General features: G+C 39.4%; 1 protein-coding gene across 4 annotated transcripts in view; it reads right to left on the bottom strand.

The window, feature by feature from the left end:
* macf1a (microtubule actin crosslinking factor 1a) overlaps positions 1 to 22,836 on the bottom strand; it is a 438,368-nt gene that overhangs the window by 54,533 nt on the left and 360,999 nt on the right. For all 4 annotated transcript variants that reach the window (XM_061930784.1, XM_061930787.1, XM_061930786.1 and 1 more), the window contains 9 exons: positions 22,112 to 22,278; positions 17,075 to 17,234; positions 11,175 to 11,501; positions 8,548 to 8,632; positions 8,232 to 8,458; positions 4,442 to 4,648; positions 4,145 to 4,372; positions 3,853 to 4,071; positions 1,680 to 1,883 (listed from right to left, as the gene is read on the bottom strand). In XM_061930784.1, the coding sequence (XP_061786768.1) occupies positions 1,680 to 1,883; positions 3,853 to 4,071; positions 4,145 to 4,372; positions 4,442 to 4,648; positions 8,232 to 8,458; positions 8,548 to 8,632; positions 11,175 to 11,501; positions 17,075 to 17,234; positions 22,112 to 22,278 (1,824 nt within the window). The remainder of the gene's footprint in view (positions 1 to 1,679; positions 1,884 to 3,852; positions 4,072 to 4,144; positions 4,373 to 4,441; positions 4,649 to 8,231; positions 8,459 to 8,547; positions 8,633 to 11,174; positions 11,502 to 17,074; positions 17,235 to 22,111; positions 22,279 to 22,836) is intronic.

The following is a 22,836-nucleotide window of genomic DNA, read 5'->3' as shown; positions in this document are numbered from 1 at the left end:
ATCAGTGTGACTTCTGCTGTTGCCGTATCCGTAATACGCCGATAGGGAGAAGTTTTTATTTACACGATGAGTCGGGTGTGTTTTGACCTCCGCCGAACCCCTGAGGCCGACTCACCGAACCCCTAGGGTTCCATCGAACCCAGGTTAAGAACCACTGGTCTAGTCTCTTACGTGAATGAGATAAAAAATATTATTTTGATATTTTACGGTAATGTGTTAATAATTTCACACATAAGCCGCTCCAGAGTATAAGTCGCACCCCCTAGCTTTATATATATTATTATAAAAAATATAGTATGTATATAATATAAAAATAATAATCAGTATTATAATACTGAATATTCTTATTAGAATTGTATATATGTATATCATTATTTTAATTATGATAATAATGAATATTATTATAACTTTCTATTTATAATTATTATATGTACATTACAGGCCAAAAGTTTGGACACACCTTCTCATTCAATGTGTTTTCTTTATTTTCATGACTATTTTATCTACATTGTAGATTGTCACTGATGGCATCAAAACTATGACACCTGTGAAGTATAAACCCTTTCAAGTGACTACCTCTTGAAGCTCATCAAGAGAATGCCAAGAGTGTGCAAAAAAGTAATCAGAGCAAAGGGTGGCTATTTTGAAGAAACTAGAATATAAAACATGTTTTCAGTTATTTCACCTTTTTTTGTTTAAGTACATAACTCCACATGTGTTCATTCATAGTTTTGATGCCTTCAGTGTCAATCTACAATGTAAATAGTCACGAAAATAAAGAAAACGCATTGAATGAGGTATGTCTGGCCAAACTATGAAAAAAACGGCGACTTATAATACGAAAAATACGGTAATTAAAAGTGATTAATCATGATTAATCCAAAATCAAAAGTGTGATTAATCTGATTAAAAATGTTTATCATTTGACAGCACTAGAATAATCACAAGCACCTCTGTAAATACTATAGCTAATTAAAAATTTTGCAAGCGAGTAATTAAATGTGATTAATCATGATGAATCCAAATTCAAAAGTGTGATTAATCTGATTAAATTGTTTTATCATTTGACAGCACCAGAATAAACACATGAACCCGTGTAAATATTTCATGTTTCAATGTGTACCGGCTTGTACAAAATAAAATGTGCATCGGGTGCGGCCTATATCTAGGTGTATAGTTCTATATAGTTATTATATTTGCCACTTTCTCATTCATGTGTCAACCAATTCATGTGCGACCCGAGCGTGAGAAGGATGTGGTCTGTCTTACCTCCACCAGCTGGGTGATTGCAGTGAGCAGTGACCATGGAGAAAGTGGTGGTGACAACACAACGAGGGACGACGGCATGGTGGACGGATGACGGGACAAGGGGGCGGAGTTAAAGGACGAGAGTGAGGACGGACAAACAGGGAGGGGTTAGGACAGAGAGGAGGTGGTGGTGGTGAAGGTGGATGGAGGGTGGAGAAACAAGACAATGAGTTAAATCTGAAACATGCCTTCAGTGCAATAATGGACAGCAGCAGCTCATCACTGATATCTCATGACATGAAAATGAAAATATCTTATTTTATCCTGAGACAAACAATACAATTAAAACCTTCATGATCATGTGCTGTTAAAATAACACACGGAAAGCTCATGCTGTGTCGTCATGGTCCAGCTAGCAGACGTTCTAGTACCTGAGCAGACTGGGACACGGCCTCGTCCAGCAGCGCCGCACGACCTTTCACCTCCGCTTTGATGGCAAAGTAGCGCCTCTCGGCGTCGCTGTAGCACTGCGTCACCCGCCCGCCCTCCTGGACGCTCAGCTCTGCCATCTGGGGTCCGATCTTGAGGAGCTTGTCGATGTGGGGCTTGTGCTCAGCGATAGACTCTCGGAGAAGCTGAAGAAGACATTATCATTAATATTATATAATGTATTATTATTATAAAAAATAATTTTATATAAAAAATTCACATATATAATTATTATTGTATATGATATATTATAATATATCTCCCACCCCCACCAAGGACTGTTTTCACTACTGGACTCTAGAAAGAGGTTCCGCAGCCTTCGTAGCAGAATCTCCAGGTTCTGTAACAGCCTCTTCCCTCAGGCCTTAAGACTCTTGAACGCATCATAATAATCCCCTTAATTCCCCCCAAAAATGGATTAACTTGCTGGAATATAAACACAATATAACATACATCCATAAACCTGGATGCATATGCAAAAGTGCAATATATTTATCTGTACAGTAATCTATTTATGTATATCTGCACCTTATTGATTTTTTTATCCTGCACTACCATGAGCTAATGCAACGAAATGTTGTTATTATCTGTACTGTAAAGTTCAAATTTGAATGACAATAAAAAGGAAGTCTAGTCTAGTCTATATACAGTACAGGCCAAAAGTTTGGACACACTTTCTCATTCAATGCGTTTTCTTTATTTTCATGACTATTTACATTGTAGATTGTCACTGAAGGCATCAAAACTATGAATGAACACATGTGGAGTTATGTACTTATAACAAAAAAAGGTGAAATACCTGAAAACATGTTTTATATTCTAGTTTCTTCAAAATAGCCACCCTTTGCTCTGATTACTTTTTTGCACACTCTTGGCATTCTCTCGATGAGCTTCAAGAGGTAGTCACTTGAAAGGGTTTATACTTCACAGGTGTCATAGTTTTGATGCCATCAGTGACAATCTACAATGTAAATAGTCATGAAAATAAAGAAAACACATTGAATGAGAAGGTGTGTCCAAACTTTTGGCCTGTAATGTACATATAATAATTATAAATAGAAAGTTATAATAATATTCATCATTATCATAATTAAAATAATGAGATATATATATATATATACAATTCTAATAAGAATATTTATTATTATAATACTGATTATTATTTTTATATTATATACATACTATATTTTTTATAATGATAAATCTATATATATAAATAGTATTAGAGATGTCCGATAATATCGGACTGCCAAAATTATCGGCCCATAAATGCTTTAAAATGTAATATCGTAAATTATCGGTATCGGTAACAGTAAAATGTATGACTTTTTAAAACGCCGCTGTGTACACGGACGTAGGGAGAAGTACAGAGCGCCAATAAACCTTAAAGGTACTGCCTTTGCGTGCCGGCCCAATCACATAATATCTACAGCTTTTCACACACACCAGTGAATGCAACGCATACTTGGTCAACAGCCATACAGGTCAGACTGAGGGTGGTCGTATAAACAACTTTAACACTGTTACAAACATGCGCCACACTGTGAACCCACACCAAACAAGAATGACAAACACATTTCGGGAGAACATCCGCACCGTAACACAACATAAACACAACAGAACAAATATCCAGAACCCCTTGCAGCACTAACTCTTCCGGGACGCTACAATATACACCCCCCGCTACCCCCCACCCCCGCCCACCTCAATCTCCTCATGCTCTCTCAGGCATAGCATGTCCCAAATTCCAAGCTGCTGTTTCGAGGCATGTTAAAGAAAATAATGCACTTTGTGACTTCAATAATAAATATGGCAGTGCCATGTTGGCATTTTTTTCCATAACTCGAGTTTATTTATTTTGGAAAACCTTGTTACATTGTTTAATGCATCCAGCGGGGCATCGCAACAAAATTAGGCATAGTAATGTGTTAATTCCACGACTGTATATATCGGTTGATATCGGAATCGGTAATTAAGAGTTGGACAATATCGGAATATCGGATATCGGCAAAAAAGCCATTATCACATCTCTAATTAGTATATATAATTTAATAATAAATAATAATTACTGTCATATAATTATTATAACTATTATCAAGCAGTTTTTAGTTTCACCCTCATCTGGTCCTGCTGCAGGCGCAGGGCGTCTGTGTCGATGGCGGGCGGCGGCAGCTGAGTGATGAGGCTCTCAGTCTCGCCCAACCACGGCTCCAGTTCTTCGTAGGTCTCCCAGAAGCGGGCCACCAAGACCTGAGCCTGCTCTAGCGCGGCGAAGCGCTCACTGTGGCTCTGGCTCACGGCGTCGTAACGGGCGCTCAGAGAATCTGTCTTCACCTGAAGAAGAAGGAGAAGAAGAATGTGGTTGTGCTTACGGCTCCGTTCTGCTGCCCGGTTCCGTCCGTCTCACCATCAGCGCGTCCTTCTGGGTGTCGCTGCACGTCTCCAGGATGTCATCTTTAGTGCCGAGGAGCTGATCCACGGTGTCTTTGTGTCGGATGATGTCGATGTTGAAAGCCCGCTGGACCTGCATCTGGGCCACCGTCACGTCAGGTTCCAGGCTCAGCGGGCCCAAAGACGCCAGCTTGCGCTCCGTCTCGCCCACCCAGGCCAGCTCGGCATCCACCGCCTCCTCGTACTGCGGAGAGGAGACGTTTCAGAGCGCTGGCCGGAAGGAGCGGTGGCCTCTTCTCGTTTACCGCAGTACCTGCTGCGACCTCTGGATGGCGGCCTGCACCAGCTGCACACGCTGCGTGATGGTGTCGTCCGCCTGGCGGTAGCGCTGGTTGGCGTCGGCGACCAAGCGGTCCAGGCCCTCACGGGCTCGCCATGGCACCAGATCCAGCAGGGCGCTGCCCACCTCGTTTAAGGTGTCCAAGACCAGGCGCTTCTCTGCTGACACTTTCTTCAACTCCTTCAAAAATAACAAAACATGAGGAAAACGACTTTACTCTCTTACGAACATCACGCAATCCATCACATGTACCCGAGGAAAGAAGTGATGAAGGAAATGCATTAGAAATCAATGTTTCCATGGCAACAATGCAGGCTAGTACTGCTGGAAATGACAAGGTTGACATTTATCTTCAGTACATTGGAAAACAACAAAAGACTTGGCCACTTCATTAGGTACACGAGCCAGCTGTGTGCAGGGATGTGAGCACCCTTTGAGGAAAACAAGAGGAACAGTTGCTGCCACGCAACTCCCACACTGCAAAAACTGAAATCTAAGTAAGATTAAATATCTCAAATAAGGGTGATATTTGCTTATTTTCTGTCTGATAAGATAATTCTCACTAAGCAGATTTTTTTTTTTACTTGTTTTAAGTGTTTTGGTCCTAAATGATCTCAGTAAGATATTACAGCTTGTTGCTGAGATGTTATGACTATTTTTTTTGAGTAAAACATGCTTGAAACTAGAATATCAAGTGTTGCAAAGCTGTGTCATCAACACTCACAAGTATAAAACTACTTTTTCAAAGTAATCACTTCTTATTTCAAGGATGAAATAAAAAATCATGACTTTGACACAATTGTGTCTCATAATTAAAACAGATGACAGCCAAATGGACTTTGCTGTTTTATTTTCAATGAAACAATAGAAAATACGTACTCATATAGTAGTACAGTTGGCACAGTACAGTAAACTGACAGTTAATATTTAAACATTTGCCATTTCAAACAATTTTGAACAGAAATAGTACATGCACATTCAGATAAATTCTTCAAAATTACAATAAAAAAAAAAATTGGACGGGGCCGGGCTGTAAATATATATATATATATATATATATATATATATGTATATATATATTCCTTGTGCACTAATTCAGTGTTTTTCAACCACTGTGCCGCGGCACACTAGTGTGCCGTGAGATACAGTCTGGTGTGCTGTGGGAGATTATCTAATTTCACCGATTTGGGGTAAAAAATATTTTTTTGCAAACCAGTAATTATAGTCTGCAAATGATGTGTTGTTGTTGAGTGTGGGTGCTGTCTAGAGCTCGGCAGAGTAACCGTGTAATACTCTTCCATATCAGTAGGTGGCAGCCGGTAGCTAATTGCTTTGTAGAAGTCGAAACAGCGGGAGGCAGTGTGCATGTAAAAGAGTGTCTAATGCTTAAACCAAAAATAAACAAAAGGTGAGTGCCCCTAAGAAAAGGCATTGAAGCTTAGGGAAGGCTATGCAGAACGAAACAAAAACTGAACTGGCTACAAAGTAAACAAAAACAGAATGCTGGACGACAGCAAAGACTTACTGTGGAGCAATGATGGCGTCCACAATGTAACATCCGAACATTACTTGACAATCGACAATGTCCCCACGAAGAAGGATAAAAAGAAAGTGGATGAGGGAAATATCGCTCAAAGGAAGACCTGAAACTGCTCCGGGAAAATACCAAAAAAAGAGAAAAAGCCACCAAAACACTACACGTTGGAAAACAGCAAAAAACTCAAAATAAGTCACGGCGTGATGTGACCTACTTTGAGACAAGAGCTATATTGATGCATGCTTGGTTATGGTTTAAAGTCATATCCAACAATTGCGACAACGACTTTTTACTGTCAACTGAGTTTCGTTGTTTAATGGTGTCTGCTGGTAGTGTGCCTCCGGATTTTGTCAACACAAAAAATGTGCCTTGGCTCAAAAAAGGTTGAAAATCACTGCACTAATTGACTGAAAGAGCACACACTTGGCGCGATGATGTCATGTTATCGATGGAAAAATGCATTTTTAGACAATATGATTTGCCTGAGCAGCTAGTAGACCCCGAGAGTAACAAGCGCTTGGCCTTGTTGCCTTTCCATTAAGAACAATAAATTAGTTTTTAGTATAAGTTTGCTGGTTTCAAGAAATGTAATGCCAAGCGCATATCATTATGTCAAGATAATGGCACTAGCATTTACTTCATTTAAGAAAATGTTTCAACATATTGAGCAAAAAGGTCTCTTTTTTTTTTCCTACCAAGAAAAGTGCACTTGTTATTAGTGAGAATATACTTATTTTAAGGTATTTTTGGGTTCATTGAGGTTAGCTAATTTGACTTGTTTTGGTAAGTCTTGACAAGCCAAATTTTCTTGTTCTATTGGCAGATAGTTTTGCTTAGTTCAAATAAAATACCCCTCATTTTTGTATTTTTTTTTCTTGTTTTTGAACACTGACTTTTTGCAGTGTAATAGTTTAAAAGGTAAAGCCACACTGCAAAAAGTCAGTGTTCAAAAACAAGAAATTAAAATACAAAAATGAGGGGTATTTTACTTGAACTAAGCAAAATTATCTGCCAATAGAACAAGAAAATTTGGCTTGTCAAGACTTTCCAAAACAAGTAAAATTAGCTAACCTCAATGAACCCAAAAATACCTTAAAATAAGTATATTCTCACTAATAACATGTGCACTTTTCTTGGTAGAAAAAAAAATGAGACCTTTTTGCTCAATGTTGAAAAATATTCTTAAACTAGGTCTAAGTCAGACCTACATAGAGGTTTTTGTTTCATGTCTCTACGATATTCCTACTGAAAGTTATAGGCCGTTTTGTCTGTGTTTTTTCCTAGGGGGCGCTAGAGCGCAATTTTGAGTTTTGGGGTTTGGTTTTTTTATTAGATGGCAATTTTCGCTAGTCCTGATGTGTGAGTTTTGAAGCATGTTAAGTGGGTCAAATTACAGCTCAAAGAGGCGGCGGAAGAATAATAATAAAGAAAAATAAAGAAGAAGAATAAAACCTTACAAATTCAATAGGGTCCTCTGTCTCATTGTAAAAGGACTCCCGTTGGGACACTTTTTACAATGGGCCTTGCGGGCCCTAATTAAGTAAACGCAAGTGCCATTATCTTCACATAATGATATGCGCTCTGCATTACATTTTTTTTTTCCTGCTTGAAGTAAGTCATTACTTTAAAAAAGTAGTTTGTGTTGATAACACAGCTTTGCAACACTTGATATTCTAGTTTCAAGCATGTTTTACTCAATATAGGTCATAACATCTCAGCAACAAGCTGTAATATCTTACTGAGATCATTTAGGACCAAAACACTTAAAACAAGTAAAACACTACAACATAAAACCTGCTTAGTGAGAAGAATGATCTTATGGACTGGAGTCTTACTGTTATGCTGGATCCACTATGGACTGTACTCTCACAATATTATGTTAGACCCACTCGACATCCATTGCATTCGGTCTCCCTAGAGGGGGGGGGGTTACCCACATATGCGGTCCTCTCCAAGGTTTCTCATAGTCATTCACATCGACGTCCCACTGGGGTGAGTTTTTCCTTGCCCTTATGTGGGCTCTGTACCGAGGATGTCGTTGTGGCTTGGGCAGCCCTTTGAGACACTTGTGATTTAGGGCTATATAAATAAACATTGATTGATTGATTGATCAGACAGAAAATAAGCAAATATCACCCTTATTTGAGATATTTAATCGTACTTAGATTTCAGTTTTTGCAGTGCACTATGTCAAGCAGGCCCTTTCAAAATGTTTCGAGTTCCTACCTTTTGTCTCTCCTGGTAGGCGGGGGGTGCGTCAGGCTCCACATTGTTGAGCTCCGCCTCCACGGCGTCCAGCCACTGGTTGAGGTCGTCGTGGGCACTGGCGAAGCGCGTGGCCAGCTGCAGCGCCTGCTCCAGCGTGCGGAGCGCCTTGCTGCTGCCCGCCGTCACCTCGGCGTAGCGTGACTTGATGCCGTCCAGCTTCTCTTGGATCAGCAGAACCTCCTCGCCTGCGGGGGGGGAGGAGGACGGTTGGGCACGTGAGGTCCATATCGGCGCAGGATGATGTCAGTCTAAGACTCGGGGGGCGAGGTCTCACCTGTGGTCTGCTTGAGTAGAGCTTGTCCATTCTTGATGGCCTGGTCCACTGTCTTCTTCCTGCTCACAATCTCCTCATTTAGAGACTGAAGAGACAGACATAACACAGCTCTTATCTGCTGTTGTCATTCGTTGGACTGTGAAACTATGTCAGAACGGAAAAAGTGTAGCTAAAAGTATTGGGACACAGCTCAAACAATTATGAAACAAGTAGAGATGTCGCGATTAACGTTTTTGGACTCCAAGCCCGATCAGATTTGGAGTCCGAATGCAATACTTTGAATACTTATAGACATGAAAATGTTTTATAGCAACTACCTAAAGCAGGGGTGCTCATTACGTCGATCGCGAGCTACCGGTCGATCTCGGAGTGTGTGTCAGTCGATCACCAGCCAGGCATTAAAAAAATAGTCCTAAAAATGAGCGATCATAAATCTTCACTATGACGTCACTTTCGTCACTTGATTGACATTCACGGCACCCGAGGGTCTTCTGAGATGACGCTGGCTGCTGCCAGATCAGTAAAATTACCGACTGGAAGGCGAGAAACACTTTATTTCAACAGACTCTGGTGCCGTACCTGTCGTCAAAACTCCAAAGACCGACTGCACAGTTGCACAGTTGCGCTAACAAAACGAGTCTCAGAAAGCTGGCGTGCACAAGCTAGCAAGCTACGGAGTTTGCCGACAATGTATTTCTTGTAAAGTGTATACAAAGAAGTACGGAAGCTGGACAAATAAGATGCCAAAAACCAACCACTTTCATGTGGTATTGGACAGAAAGGAGGACTTTTTTCTCCTCCATTCGAAAATGCGGACGTTTTTAGCACCACTGTCTGATTCCAATCAATGCAAGTCATCAGAATCAGGTAATACACCAACTTATATTCTTGTCTTTATGAAAGAAAGGAATCTATATGTGTTAAACATGCCTGTATTATCTTTAAACACCTTAACTTGCTAACAATATTAACTATATGTGTTAAACATGCTTGCATTATCTTTAAACACCTTTAACTTATTAACAATATTAACTATGTGTTAAACATACTTGTATTATCATTAAACACCTTTAATTTATTAACAATATTAACTATGTGTTAAACATGCTTGTATTATCTTTAAACACCTTTAACTTGTTAACAATATTAACTATATGTGTTAAACATGCTTGTATTATCTTTAAACACCTTTAACTTATTAATAATATTAACTATATGTATTAAACATGCTTGTATTATCATTAAACACCTTTAACTTGTTAATATTAACTATATGTATTAAACATGCTTGCATTATCTTTAAACACCTTTAACTTGTTAACAATATTAACTATATGTATTAAACATTCTTGTATTATCATTAAACACCTTTAATTTATTAACAATATTAACTATGTGTTAAACATGATTGCATTATCATTAAACACCTTTAATTTATTAACAATATTAACTTTATGTGTTAAACATGCTTGCATTATCATTAAACACCTTTAACTTATTAACAAAAACATATATTTCATAAATAAGTAAATATGAATTATATATATGAATGAGGTAGATCCCCACGACTTGATCAATTGAAAAGTAGCTCGCCTGCAGAAAAAGTGTGAGCACCCCTGACCTAAAGTAAATACAAAGTACTATCTATCTATATATCTATATATATATATAGTATCGACGCCTGTATCGATCACTCTTTTCTTTACTTTGGTTAGCTTCTTGCGTCATCCTGGTCATAGTCTATGTGAAGTGAAGTGAAGTATATTTATATAGCGCTTTTCTCTAGTGACTCAAAGCGCTTTTACATAGTGAAACCCAATATCTAAGTTACATTTAAACCAGTGTGGGTGGCACTGGGAGCAGGTGGGTAAAGTGTCTTGCCCAAGGACACAACGGCAGTGACGAGGATGGCGGAAGCGGGGATCGAACCTGGAACCCTCAAGTTGCTGGCACAGCCGCTCTACCAACCGAGCTATACCGCCCCATGTGTAGTAGGAGTGTGACTCTTTGGGCACCTAACCAGTCAATCCGATTCCGAGGTTGACGATTCGATTCAGACTCGATTCAACACGATTCGATTCTTGTAATGTATTATTTAAAATAAAAATTGGAATAAAACCTTTTTTAAAACCGGTTACTGGTCAGAAAAGCTCTAAAAATCGTCTTTTTAAACATTTATTTTAATTAAAATATGTTAATCATTATTATTTATATGAATCGCGACTTGGATGTGAATCAATTTTTTGGGGGCACCCTTAGTGTGTAGCATGCTTAGCCATTCGTCGTCCAGTGATAATGTTACTTGGAAGAAACAAATTAATGTGTGTGTTCATCCCTTTTAAAGGAATCTTTCACGTGAGTACTCTCGTTACGGTCTCTGAATCTTCATTCTTCTTCCTACGGAGACACTTTGGACAAATGTAAGCGTCCGACATTAGAGGAACAACTTTAGGGAAGACCATTTTCTGTTACTGGTGCACGAATCAAGGTCCGCTAAGAACTACAACAGACAGCAAAATCTTGTGGGAAGTCCTCCGAGAAGAGAGGGTCCCAATACTTGAGTCTACACACTGACGTGATGGTAAATATTGGGAATCCAAGCAGCGGTGCACATGTAGTGGTTTTACCAGAGTGTGCTTGTGCTGCTGGGCCAGTATGTCAGGCTGGTAGCTCTGCACCGAAACCAGCGCCAGCCTCTGGCCCACCTCCGCCAGCCAGTTGAGCACCTCCACCTCGTCCTCGCCAAACAGCCGGGCGTTGGCCAGCGCCTGCTCCAAGAGGCCCGCTCGCCTGGCGCCCCACTCGGCCAGCTCCGCGTGGCCCGAGCGGACCGCCTCCACGCGCTCGCCCAGCCAGTTGCGGTCGGCCACGCAGCTGAGCGGGCTCAGCGATTGGCTAAGGGAGCGCAGGTGGTCCACCTCGGGCTCGCGCGAGGACACGTCGTCTTGGATCGCCTGGGAGGTGTGTGTGTGTGTGTGTGTGCGTGTGCGTGTGCGTGTGTGTGTGTGTGTGTGTGTGTGTGATGGAAAAGAGAAAAGAAAACAAAAAAAATGGAGTACAAACTTAAAAGGTGAGCATGCAGGTGACAAATCATAAAAATCAAATTGGATGACATAAAACAAGACACCAAAAATACATGATTTTATGATGCTAATAATAATAATAATAATAATAATAATAATAATAATAATAATTGGTTTGATGTTCATCGTGAGTGTGTGTGTAAAATCATTAAGTTGCCGTAGAATAATAACCAGAAAATCGCTTTAGAATAAGTGTCCCCCTATGAGAAATGGGTAATAATGATGTATACATTTAGGACAGGCCTTGGCAAATTAAGGCCCGGGGGCCACATGCGGCCCGTTAACCTTTTCAATCTGGCCCGCCTGACATTCCCAAATCATTTTTTTTAGATGTTTAAGATGTAAAGTGTAGCTGCCATTATGATGTGCAGTCATGTTTTCACATGACCGTAAGTCTTCAACTATACTAAGTCTTTCAATGCTTGGAATCTGCATCATATACTAGTTACTATGGTCATCTAATGAGTTACTATGGTCATCTAATGAGTTACTATGGTCATCTAATGAGTTACGATGGTCATCAAATAAGTTACTATGGTCATCAAATAAGTTACTATGGTCATCTAATGAGTTACCATGGTCATCTAATTAGTTACCATGGTCATCTAATTAGTTACTATGGTCATCTAACGAGTTACTATGGTCATCTAATGAGTTAATTTAGTCATCTAATGAGTTACTATGGTCATCTAATTAGTTACTATGGTCATCTAATGAGTTACAATGGTCATCTAATGAGTTACTATGGTCATCTAATAAGTTACTATGGTCATCTAATTAGATACTATGGTCATCTAACGAGTTACTATGGTCATCTAATGAGTTACTATGGTCATCTAATAAGTTACTATGGTCATCTAATTAGATACTATGGTCTTCTAATTAGATACTATGGTCATCTAATGAGTTACTATGGTCATCTAATGAGTTACTATGGTCATCTAATGAGTTACTATGGTCATCTAACGAGTTACTATGGTCATCTAACGAGTTACTATGGTCATCTAATGAGTTACTATGGTCATCTAATGAGTTACTATGGTCATCTAATGAGTTACTATGGTCATCTAACGAGTTACTATGGTCATCTAACGAGTTACTATGGTCATCTAACGAGTTACTATGGTCATCTAGTTAGTTACTATGGTCATCTAGTTAGTTACTATGGTCATCTAATGAGTTACTATGGTCATCTAATGAGTTACTATGGTCATCTAATGAGTTACTATGGTCATCTAATGAGTTACTATGGTCATCTAATGAGTTACTATGGTCATCTAATTAGTTACTATAGTCATCTAATAAGTTACTATGGTCATCTAATTAGATACTATGGTCATCTAATGAGTTACTATGGTCATCTAACGAGTTACTATGGTCATCTAATAAGTTACTATGGTCATATAATTAGATACTATGGTCATCTAATTAGATACTATGGTCATCTAACGAGTTACTATGGTCATCTAATGAGTTACTATGGTCATCTAATGAGTTACTATGGTCATCGAATAAGTTACTATGGTCATCTAATGAGTTACTATGGTCATCTAATAAGTTACTATGGTCATCTAACGAGTTACTATGGTCATCTAACGAGTTACTATGGTCATCTAATGAGTTACTATGGTCATCTAATTAGATACTATGGTCATCTAATTAGTTACTATGGTCATCTAATTAGCTACTATGGTCATCTAACAAGTTACTATGGTCATCTAATGAGTTACTATGGTCATCTAATAAGTTACTATGGTCATCTAATTAGTTACTATGGTCATCTAATGAGTTACTATGGTCATCTAATAAGTTTATATGGTCATCTAATTAGATACTATGGTCATCTAATTAGCTACTATGGTCATCTAATTAGATACTATGGTCATCTAACGAGTTACTATGGTCATCTAATTAGTTACTATGGTCATCTAATAAGTTACTATGGTCATCTAATGAGTTACTATGGTCATCTAATAAGTTACTATGGTCATCTAATGAGTTACTATGGTCATCTAATTAGTTACTATGGTCATCTAATTAGATATTTTGGTCATCTAACGAGTTACTATGGTCATCTAATTAGTTACTATGGTCATCTAATTAGTTACTATGGTCATCTAATTAGATATTTTGGTCATCTAATTAGTTACTATGGTCATCTAATTAGATACTATGGTCATCTAACGAGTTACTATGTCATCTAACGAGTTACTATGGTCATCTAATTAGATACTATGGTCATCTAATTAGATACTATGGTCATCTAATGAGTTACTATGGTCATCTAATGAGTTACTATGTCATCTAACGAGTTACTATGGTCATCTAATTAGATACTATAGTTATCTAATAAGTTACTATGGTCATCTAATTAGATACTATGGTCATCTAATTAGATACTATGGTCATCTAATGAGTTACTATGGTCATCTAATGAGTTACAATGGTCATCTAATGAGTTACTATGGTCATCTAATAAGTTACTATGGTCATCTAATGAGTTACCAGAGTCTGAAATGTGGGTGTCAGGGACAGACGTGGAAGGAGATTTTTACAACAAAGTACTAAAGCTTAGTGATATATCACATAAATCAGATTGTGGGTATTTTTTCTCTCGTTTTTTTGCGTTCATATTTCGCTGTGTTTGTTGCTTTTTTGTTGTGTTCCACTTGATTGTAAAATATGTGGATGGAGAGGGGGTGTGACGTTCATATGATGTCAATATTCAGTGTTTTATCCTTTGTAGTTAATATTGTAAATCCCACATTCTTTATTTTCATGTACATTCTGGCTGTCTCACTCAATGTAAAATTCCATAACTTTTTTTTGCTTTCAATCAGACTTTATTGTGAGGTTTTGTATTAGTGTTCCTAAAAATAGATATACCGGCCCCCAGACACATTTTTTTCCTCTAAATTTGGCCCCCGAGTCAAAATAATTGCCATGGCCTGATTTAGGATATTGCCACACTTTCAGGTCTACAAGGTCAGCATATTGACAAAAACAATATAAAATGTTTTAATGATATTTGTAATGAGGTCATTTTGATGTTTTTTTGTTGCGTAAAAAGAATACTAAAAACAAAGGTTATAGATATATACCGTTAATTCTGGACTATAAGTCGCTACTTTTTTCCTACACTTTGAATCCTGCAGCTTATAAAACGGAGCAGCTAGTTTATGGATTTTTCTTTGCTGACGGCAATAATAAAAACAATTGTATTTAAAAAAACAAAACAAGCAAAAACACTCAGATGTTGTTTAATTATTTTGTGCTATGGCGCCCTCTTTTGGACGAATTTGCTCACTGCAGGGGCTGCAGTGTCCTTTCATTCAACAGTAGTGATTTTGATTTGTTTTTTCAACCAGACTGCCGTTCTTCTAGCCCTCTATAGCATTTCTACTCGTATGGATTCTTCATTCATCCCTCCAAGCAACATTTGAAAGTTTTACAATACAACTAAAACCATTCATACTTACTACCGTATTTTTCGGAGTATAAGTCGCAGTTTTTTTTAATAGTTTGGCCGGGGGGTGCGACTTATACTCAGGAGCGACTCACGTGTGAAATTATTAACACATTACCGTAAAATATCAAATAATATTATTTATCTCATTCACGTAAGAGACTAGACGTATAAGATTTCATGGGATTTAGCGATTAGGAGTGACAGATTGTTTGGTAAACGTATAGCATGTTCTATATGTTATAGTTATTTGAATGACTCTTACCATAATATGTTACGTTAACATACCAGGCACGTTCTCAGTTGGTTATTTATGCCTCATATAACGTACACTTATTCAGCCTGTTGTTCACTATTCTTTATTTATTTTAAATTGCCTTTCAAATGTCTATTCTTGGTGTTGGCTTTTATCAAATACATTTCCCCCAAAAATGCGACTTATACTCCAGTGCGACTTATATATGTTTTTTCCTTCTTTATAAGCATTTTCGGCCAGTGCGACTTATACTCTGGAGCGACTTATACTCCAAAAAATACGGTAGCTAAAAAAAAGCTAGCATGCTATAACCTTGTCACATACCAAGTTATATGACTATGAAGTGTACTGTACGGCAGCAAAATTAAAAAAGTTTACCAAACAATCTGTCACTCATAATCGCTAAATCTCATGAAATCTTATACGTCTAGTCCGGGCGTCGGCAACCCGTGGCTCGACAGCCGCATGCGGCTCTTTGGCGCCGCCCTAGTGGCTCTCTGGAGCTTTTTCAAAAATGTATGAAAAATGGAAAAAGATGAGGTGGAAAAAATATATTTTTTGTGTTAATATGGTTTCTGTATGAGGAGAAACATGACACAAACCTTCCTAATTGTTACAAAGCACACTGTTTATATTAAACATGCTTCACTGATTCGAGTATTTGGCGAGCGCCGTTTTGTCCTACTAATTTTGGCGGTCCTTGACCTCACCTTAGTTTGTTTACATGTATAACTTTCTCCGACTTTCTAGGACGTGTTTTATGCCACTTTTTTTTCTGTCTCATTTTGTCCACCAAACGTGTGCATGAATGCACAAAAGGTGAGTTTTGTTGATGTTATTGACTTGTCGGAGTGCTAATCAGACATATTTGGTCACTGCATGACTGCAAGCTAATCGATGCTAACATGCTATTTAGGCTAGCTATATGTACATATTGCATCATTATGCCTCATTTGTAGGTATATTTGAGCTCATTTAGTTTCCTTTAAGTCCTCTTAATTAAATTTATATCTCATGACACACTATCTGTATGTAATATGGATTTAATTTTTTGCGGCTCCAGACAGATTTGTTTTTGTATTTTTGGTCCAATATGGCTCTTTCAACATTTTGGGTTGCCGACCCCTGGTCTAGTCTCTTACGTGAATGAGCTAAATTATATTATTTGATATTTTACGGTAATGTGTTAATAATTTCACACATAAGTCGCTCCTGAGTATAAGTCGCACCCCCGGCCAAACTATGGAAAAAAACAGCGACTTATAGTCCGAAAAATACGGTACGGTACTTGTTTTGGTGCTTGCATTTTAACTGACGACATGCTAACATTATGATTTCCGTTCGACTTGCATTCACAATCTTCTTCCGAAATTAAATGTTTCTAGTTAAAATAAACTTTTAAACATTTTCTTGTTAAATTATGCCTCTTGCTCTTTTTTCCCACTGGCCAGAGCGATGTGGCTCCACTGCCCTGGTTCTACCTGCTGACAGTACTTTCCATCATTCAACAGCTCATAAGAGAAGCGATCGCATCACCAAACTGAACACTGAACTATGAAGACAAAGTAAAGTATATTAAAGTGCTAATTTGACAACAAGCTGTCATAAGCCTATTGTAAAGTAGCACTGGTGAAGCCAAAGAGATGAAAAATTAAGTTGGTGTGTGCTTTGCCCCTCAAGTCCAAAGCCCCGCTGGCTGCTCAGGAATGCTCCAAACGATACCTTGTGCTTGACGATCTGCTGGCTGATCTTGGCCGTCTGGGTTCCCATGGGCTCTGCGGCGCTCATGCGCCTCTCGGTGGCGCTCAGCCACTCTCCGAGCGGCTCCAGAGCCTCGTGGAACTGGAGAGCCAAAACTTGCAGCTCCTCCAGTTGCCTCTGCCTGCAAAAGGGGGGAGGAGGTGACACCTTTTTATAGGCATTTTATTGCTTTTAGTTTTGTTTTTTTTATTGCTAAGCTCGGATCAGATTGTGTGGCATCTAGCTGTTTTACCAACAGTTTAATAAAAACGTATGACTTTAATCTACACCTTCAATACTTGGGTATTCTTAAAGGGGAACATTATCACCAGACCTATGTAAGCGTCAATATATACCTTGATGTTGCAGAAAAAAGACCATATTTTTTTTTAACCGATTTCCGAGCTCTAAATGGGTGAATTTTGGCGAATTAAACGCCTTTCTATTATTCGCTCTCGGAGTTGTGACGTCACATCGGGAAGCAATCCGCCATTTTCTCAAACACCGAGTCAAATCAGCTCTGTTATTTTCCGTTTTTTTCGACTGTTTTCCGTACCTTGGAGACATCATGCCTCGTCGGTGTGTTGTCGGAGGGTGTAACAACACGAACAGGGACGGATTCAAGTTGCACCAGTGGCCCAAAGATGCGAAAGTGGCAAGAAATTGGACGTTTGTTCCGCACACTTTACCGACGAAAGCTATGCTACGACAGAGATGGCAAGAATGTGTGGATATCCTGCGACACTCAAAGCAGATGCATTTCCAACGATAAAGTAAAAGAAATCTGCCGCCAGACCCCCATTGAATCTGCCGGAGTGTGTGAGCAATTCAGGGACAAAGGACCTCGGTAGCACGGCAGCACGGCAAGCAATGGCGGCAGTTTGTTCCCGCAGACGAGCGAGCTAAACCCCCTGGATGTCTTGGCTCACACCGTCCCTTAAACTGGACAGATCAGCTTTCAGGAAAAGAGCGCAGATGAGGGTATGTCTACAGAATATATTAATTGTTGAAAACTGGGCTGTCTGCACTCTCAAAGTGCATGTTGTTGCCAAATGTATTTCATATGCTGTAAACCTAGTTCATAGTTGTTAGTTTCCTTTAATGCCAAACAAACACATACCAATCGTTGGTTAGAAGGCGATCGCCGAATTCGTCCTCGCTTTCTCCTCGCTGTCGTGTCGTTTTTGTCGGTTTCGCTTGCATGCGGTTCAAACCGATATGGCTCAATAGCTTCAGTTTCTTCTTCAATTTCGTTTTCGCTACCTGCCTCCACACTACAACCATCCGTTTCAACACATGCGTAATCTGTTGAATCTCTTAAGGCGCTGAAATCCGAGTCTGAATCCGAGCTGATGTCGCTATAGCTTGCTGTTCTATGCGCCATGTTTGTTTGTATTGGCTTCACTATGTGACGTCACAGGAAAATGGACGGGTGTATATAACGATGGTTAAAATCAGGCACTTTGAAGCTTTCTTTTTTTAGGGATATTGCGTGATGGGTAAAATTTTGAAAAAAACTTCGAAAAAATAAAATAAGCCACTGGGAACTGATTTTTAATGGTTTTAACCCTTCTGAAATTGTGATAATGTTCCCCTTTAACTTTTTTCCCCCCACCAGCAAACAAAATAAAGTTAATTTTCTACAAGAAAACACTTTTTCAGGCTGGCATAGTGCAAGCCAAAGCAGCAGGTGGCGATCTAACTACAGATGTCTGATAATAGCTTTTTTGCCGATATCCGATATTGTCCAACTCTTAATTACCGATTCCGGTATCAACCGATACCGATATATACAGTCGTGGAATGAACACATTATTATGCCTAATTTTGTTGTGATGCCCCGCTGGATGCATTAAACAATGTAACAAGGTTTTCCAAAATAAATCAACTCAAGTTATAGAAAAAAAGTGCCAACATGGCACTGCCATATTTAGGGAGCGAGTCCCTTTGGGACAGAGGACCCTATTGTATTTCTAGCGTTTTATTATTATACCGCCGCCTCTTTGAGCTGTAATTTGACCCCCTTAACATGCTTCAAAACTCACCAAATTAAACACACACATCAGGACTGAGGAAGATTGCAATCTAATCAAAAAACCAAACCCCAAAACTCAAAATTGCGCTCTAGCGCCCCCTAGGAAGAAAACACAGACAAAACTGCCTGTAACTCCCAGTAGGAATGTCGTAGAGACATGAAACGAAAACCTCTATGTAGGTCTCACTTAGACCTATATTTCATACACTGACAACCTCCAGCAAAAATCAACAGGAAGTTTGCAATTCCCCCTTCAAAACAAAAGTTGTGTAAAAACAGTCACCTTTTTTCAAACATTATCTCCTCTGAGCGCGTTTGTCATGTCGGTTTCAAATTAGCACAGGAGAGAGATTGAACCCTTCTGATTAAAAGTTGATGAAAGAGTTTTAATTACTGCTCTGGTTTGGATTTTATGAGCCCTCAAAGTCGGTCCCGTCCATCGCTGCTTGCAGCTTTAATTTCTATTGACGTCACAAAGAGCATTATTTTTTTTTAACATGCCTCAAAACAGCAGCTTGGAATTTGGGACATGCTTTCCCTGAGAGAGCATGAGGAGGTTGAGGTGGGCGGGGTTGTGGGGGTAGGAGGTAGCGGCAGGTGTATATTGTAGCGTCCCAGAAGAGTTAGTGCTGCAAGGGGTTCTGGGTATTTGTTCTGTTGTGTTACGGTGCGGATGTTCTCCCGAAATGTGTTTCTCATTCTTGTTTGGTGTGGGTTCACAGTGTGGCGCATATTTGTAACAGTGTTAAAGTTGTTTATACGGCCACACTCAGTGTGACATGTATGGCTGTTGACCAAGTATGCATGGATTCACTTGTGTGTGTGAAAAGCCGTAGATATTATTTGACTGGGCCGGCACGCAAAGGCAGTGCCTTTAAGGTTTATTGGCGCTCTGTACTTCTCCCTACGTCCGTGTACACAGCGGCGTTTTAAAAAGTCATGAATTTTACTTTTTGAAACCGATACCGATAATTTCCGATATTACATTTCAAAGCATTTATCGGCCGATAATATCGGCAGTCCGATATTATCGGACATCCCTAGATTTGTCTAACTGGAAGGACATACTATGATGTCATATAAAGTGGGGGGGTCTGTTTACACCAAATACATACTCAAGACTAGGGGCGTGTCAGCAAAATAAACCCAAAACACAAGTATTGGATGCTTTTGGCGACTATCTAAAATCTCGGATACAAGCAGTCCTGCGGCGTGTTTACTTGTGCAAAGATGGACAGCCAATAAGCACACTTCTATTTCAGTCAAGTCATTTGCAAAACATATACATGGTAGGCTATAAGGTACGAGGAGCTAGCAGCTACACAACAGCAAAGCACACAATAGCACAAGCTAGACATACGAAATAATCATTGCACAATGTTGCAGTCCAAAACAGGGCAATTGTCAATATAAACAAGTTTAAAATAATTATATATGCATATTACTTACACATACAAAGCATCCAAGGCAAAAATGTATTAAAAAGTATCCAGCAACAAATGTGTCCGCATCATTCAACATGATGTAAATTAATCATTGTGACCACTAGGTGTCGCCAAAACACAAATTAACACTCATTCAAAAGCATAAATCTGCCATGAGGTTAGTGTTTTCATAACTACAAATGTTCTGAGTAATTTCACTTGATCAAACCCCTTCTAACAATCCACATTTCACAAAATTACAAGTATGTACTTTAATGCCTTAAAGTTTGTGTTTTTCCTACCTACTATTGTTCGTGGTTTGACTAATTTCACTTGATCAAACCTTTTCTAAAAGTCCACACTACACAATAATACAAGCGTGTACGATGGTTACTGTTGATATCGTAACGGAGTAATATTGGTATCGGTTAGAGATGTCCGATAATACCGGACTGCCGATATTACCGGCCGATAAATGCTTTAATATGTAATATCGGAAATTATCGGTATCGGTTTCAAAAGGTAAAATTTATGACTTTTTAAAACGCCGCTGTGAACACGGACGTAGGGAGAAGTACAGAGTGCCAATAAACCTTAAAGGCACTGCCTTTGCGTGCCGGCCCAATCACTTAATATCTACGGCTTTTCACACACACAAGTGAATGCATATCATACTTAGTCAACAGCCATACAGGTCACACTGAGGGAGGCCGTATAAACAACTTTAACACTGTTACAAATATGCGCCACACTGTGAACCCACACCAAACAAGAATTACAAACACATTTCGGGAGAACATCCGCACCGTAACACAACATAAAAAATACCCAGAACCCCTTGCAGCACTAACTCTTCCGGGACGCTACAATATACACACCCCACCTCAACCTCCTCATGCTCTCTCAGGGAGAGCATGTCCCAAATTCCAAGCTGCTGTTTTGAGGCATGTTAAAAGAAATAAAGCACTTTGTGACTTCAATAATAAATATAGCAGTGCCATGTTGGCATTTTTTTCCATAACTTGAGTTGATTTATTTTGGAAAACCTTGTTACATTGTTTAATGCATCCAGCGGGGCATCACAACAAAATTAGGCATAATAATGTGTTAATTCCACGACTGTATATATCGGCATCGGTTGATATCGGAATCGGTAATTAAGAGTTGGACAATATCGGAATATCGACAAAAAAGCCAATATCGGACATTTGGACACCCCTGGTCTAGACACTAAAAAATGAGTCTTAGAAGTAAAAAACCTTGTCTATGTTTCCAAAAGTCCCGTTTTAGTGTCTGTCTGTGTGTGGACAACAAAGTACGTGTTGAAAATACTTCATGTGCACATGGTGTGGCTTTAAGAAGAGATTCCACGTTACTCATGATGCTAACAGATGTTGTCCCGCCCTGTGAGGGAATCGTTTGTCTTCTCTTGGATGTTTGCGCCTCGTGAACCCTGACCTCAGCTGGTGATCTCAGACGTGACTCCTTCACCACACAAACCCCCACAAAACTCACGTCTGGACCAAAAGGAAGTGAGATGAGAATGCAAAGAACTCATACCTGGAGCTGGCCTTGCCCAGGAGCTCACTCCACCTCAGGGCCAGACTCTGAAGTTGAGTTTGGATCTTCTCGCGGTCCTGAGTGTCTGCCGTGGCCGCGATGCGCTCGCCCTCGGCGCGGATCATCTCCACGGTGGGCCGGCGGTCGTCCAACAGCCTCTGTAGCAGCTGGGGGAGAAAAATATGACATTTAATTACTCAAGGCTGTCATTAGAATGACAAAATACGCCACAAACTAGTTCCGCCGACCCGATTTAGATACACGAGTTTGGAAACTTTTGTTACATTTTTCAAACCAAAAATATAAGAAGTACGCCATTGGCTAGCTTATGTGACCATTAGTGGTTTAACAGAACATATATATTTTTAAATGTGTCTATAATTTCCACAATTACTCATTATATTGAATAAAAATTGCTTGTCGGCCTGAGGAATTTGTTTGGCGTTCATGAGGTCTTGCCACACATAAAAGCAGTCATAAGAGAGTTGTTATGATGGAATATACATTCAATTAGGGATGTCCGATATCGGCCGATAAATGCTTTAAAATGTAATATCGGAAATGATCAGTAACGGTTTTCAAATTATCGGTATCGGTTTCAAAAAGTAAAATGTATGACTTTTTAAAACGCCGCTGTGTACACGGACGTAGGGAGAAGTACAGAGCGCTAATAAACCTTGAAGGCACTGCCTTTGCGTGCCGGCCCAGTCACATAATATCTACGG

Source organism: Nerophis lumbriciformis, linkage group LG37 (assembly GCF_033978685.3).
Source record: "Nerophis lumbriciformis linkage group LG37, RoL_Nlum_v2.1, whole genome shotgun sequence".
In the NCBI taxonomy this organism is placed as follows: Eukaryota; Metazoa; Chordata; class Actinopteri; order Syngnathiformes; family Syngnathidae; genus Nerophis; species Nerophis lumbriciformis.
This window is presented reverse-complemented; position numbering and strand designations above follow the sequence as displayed.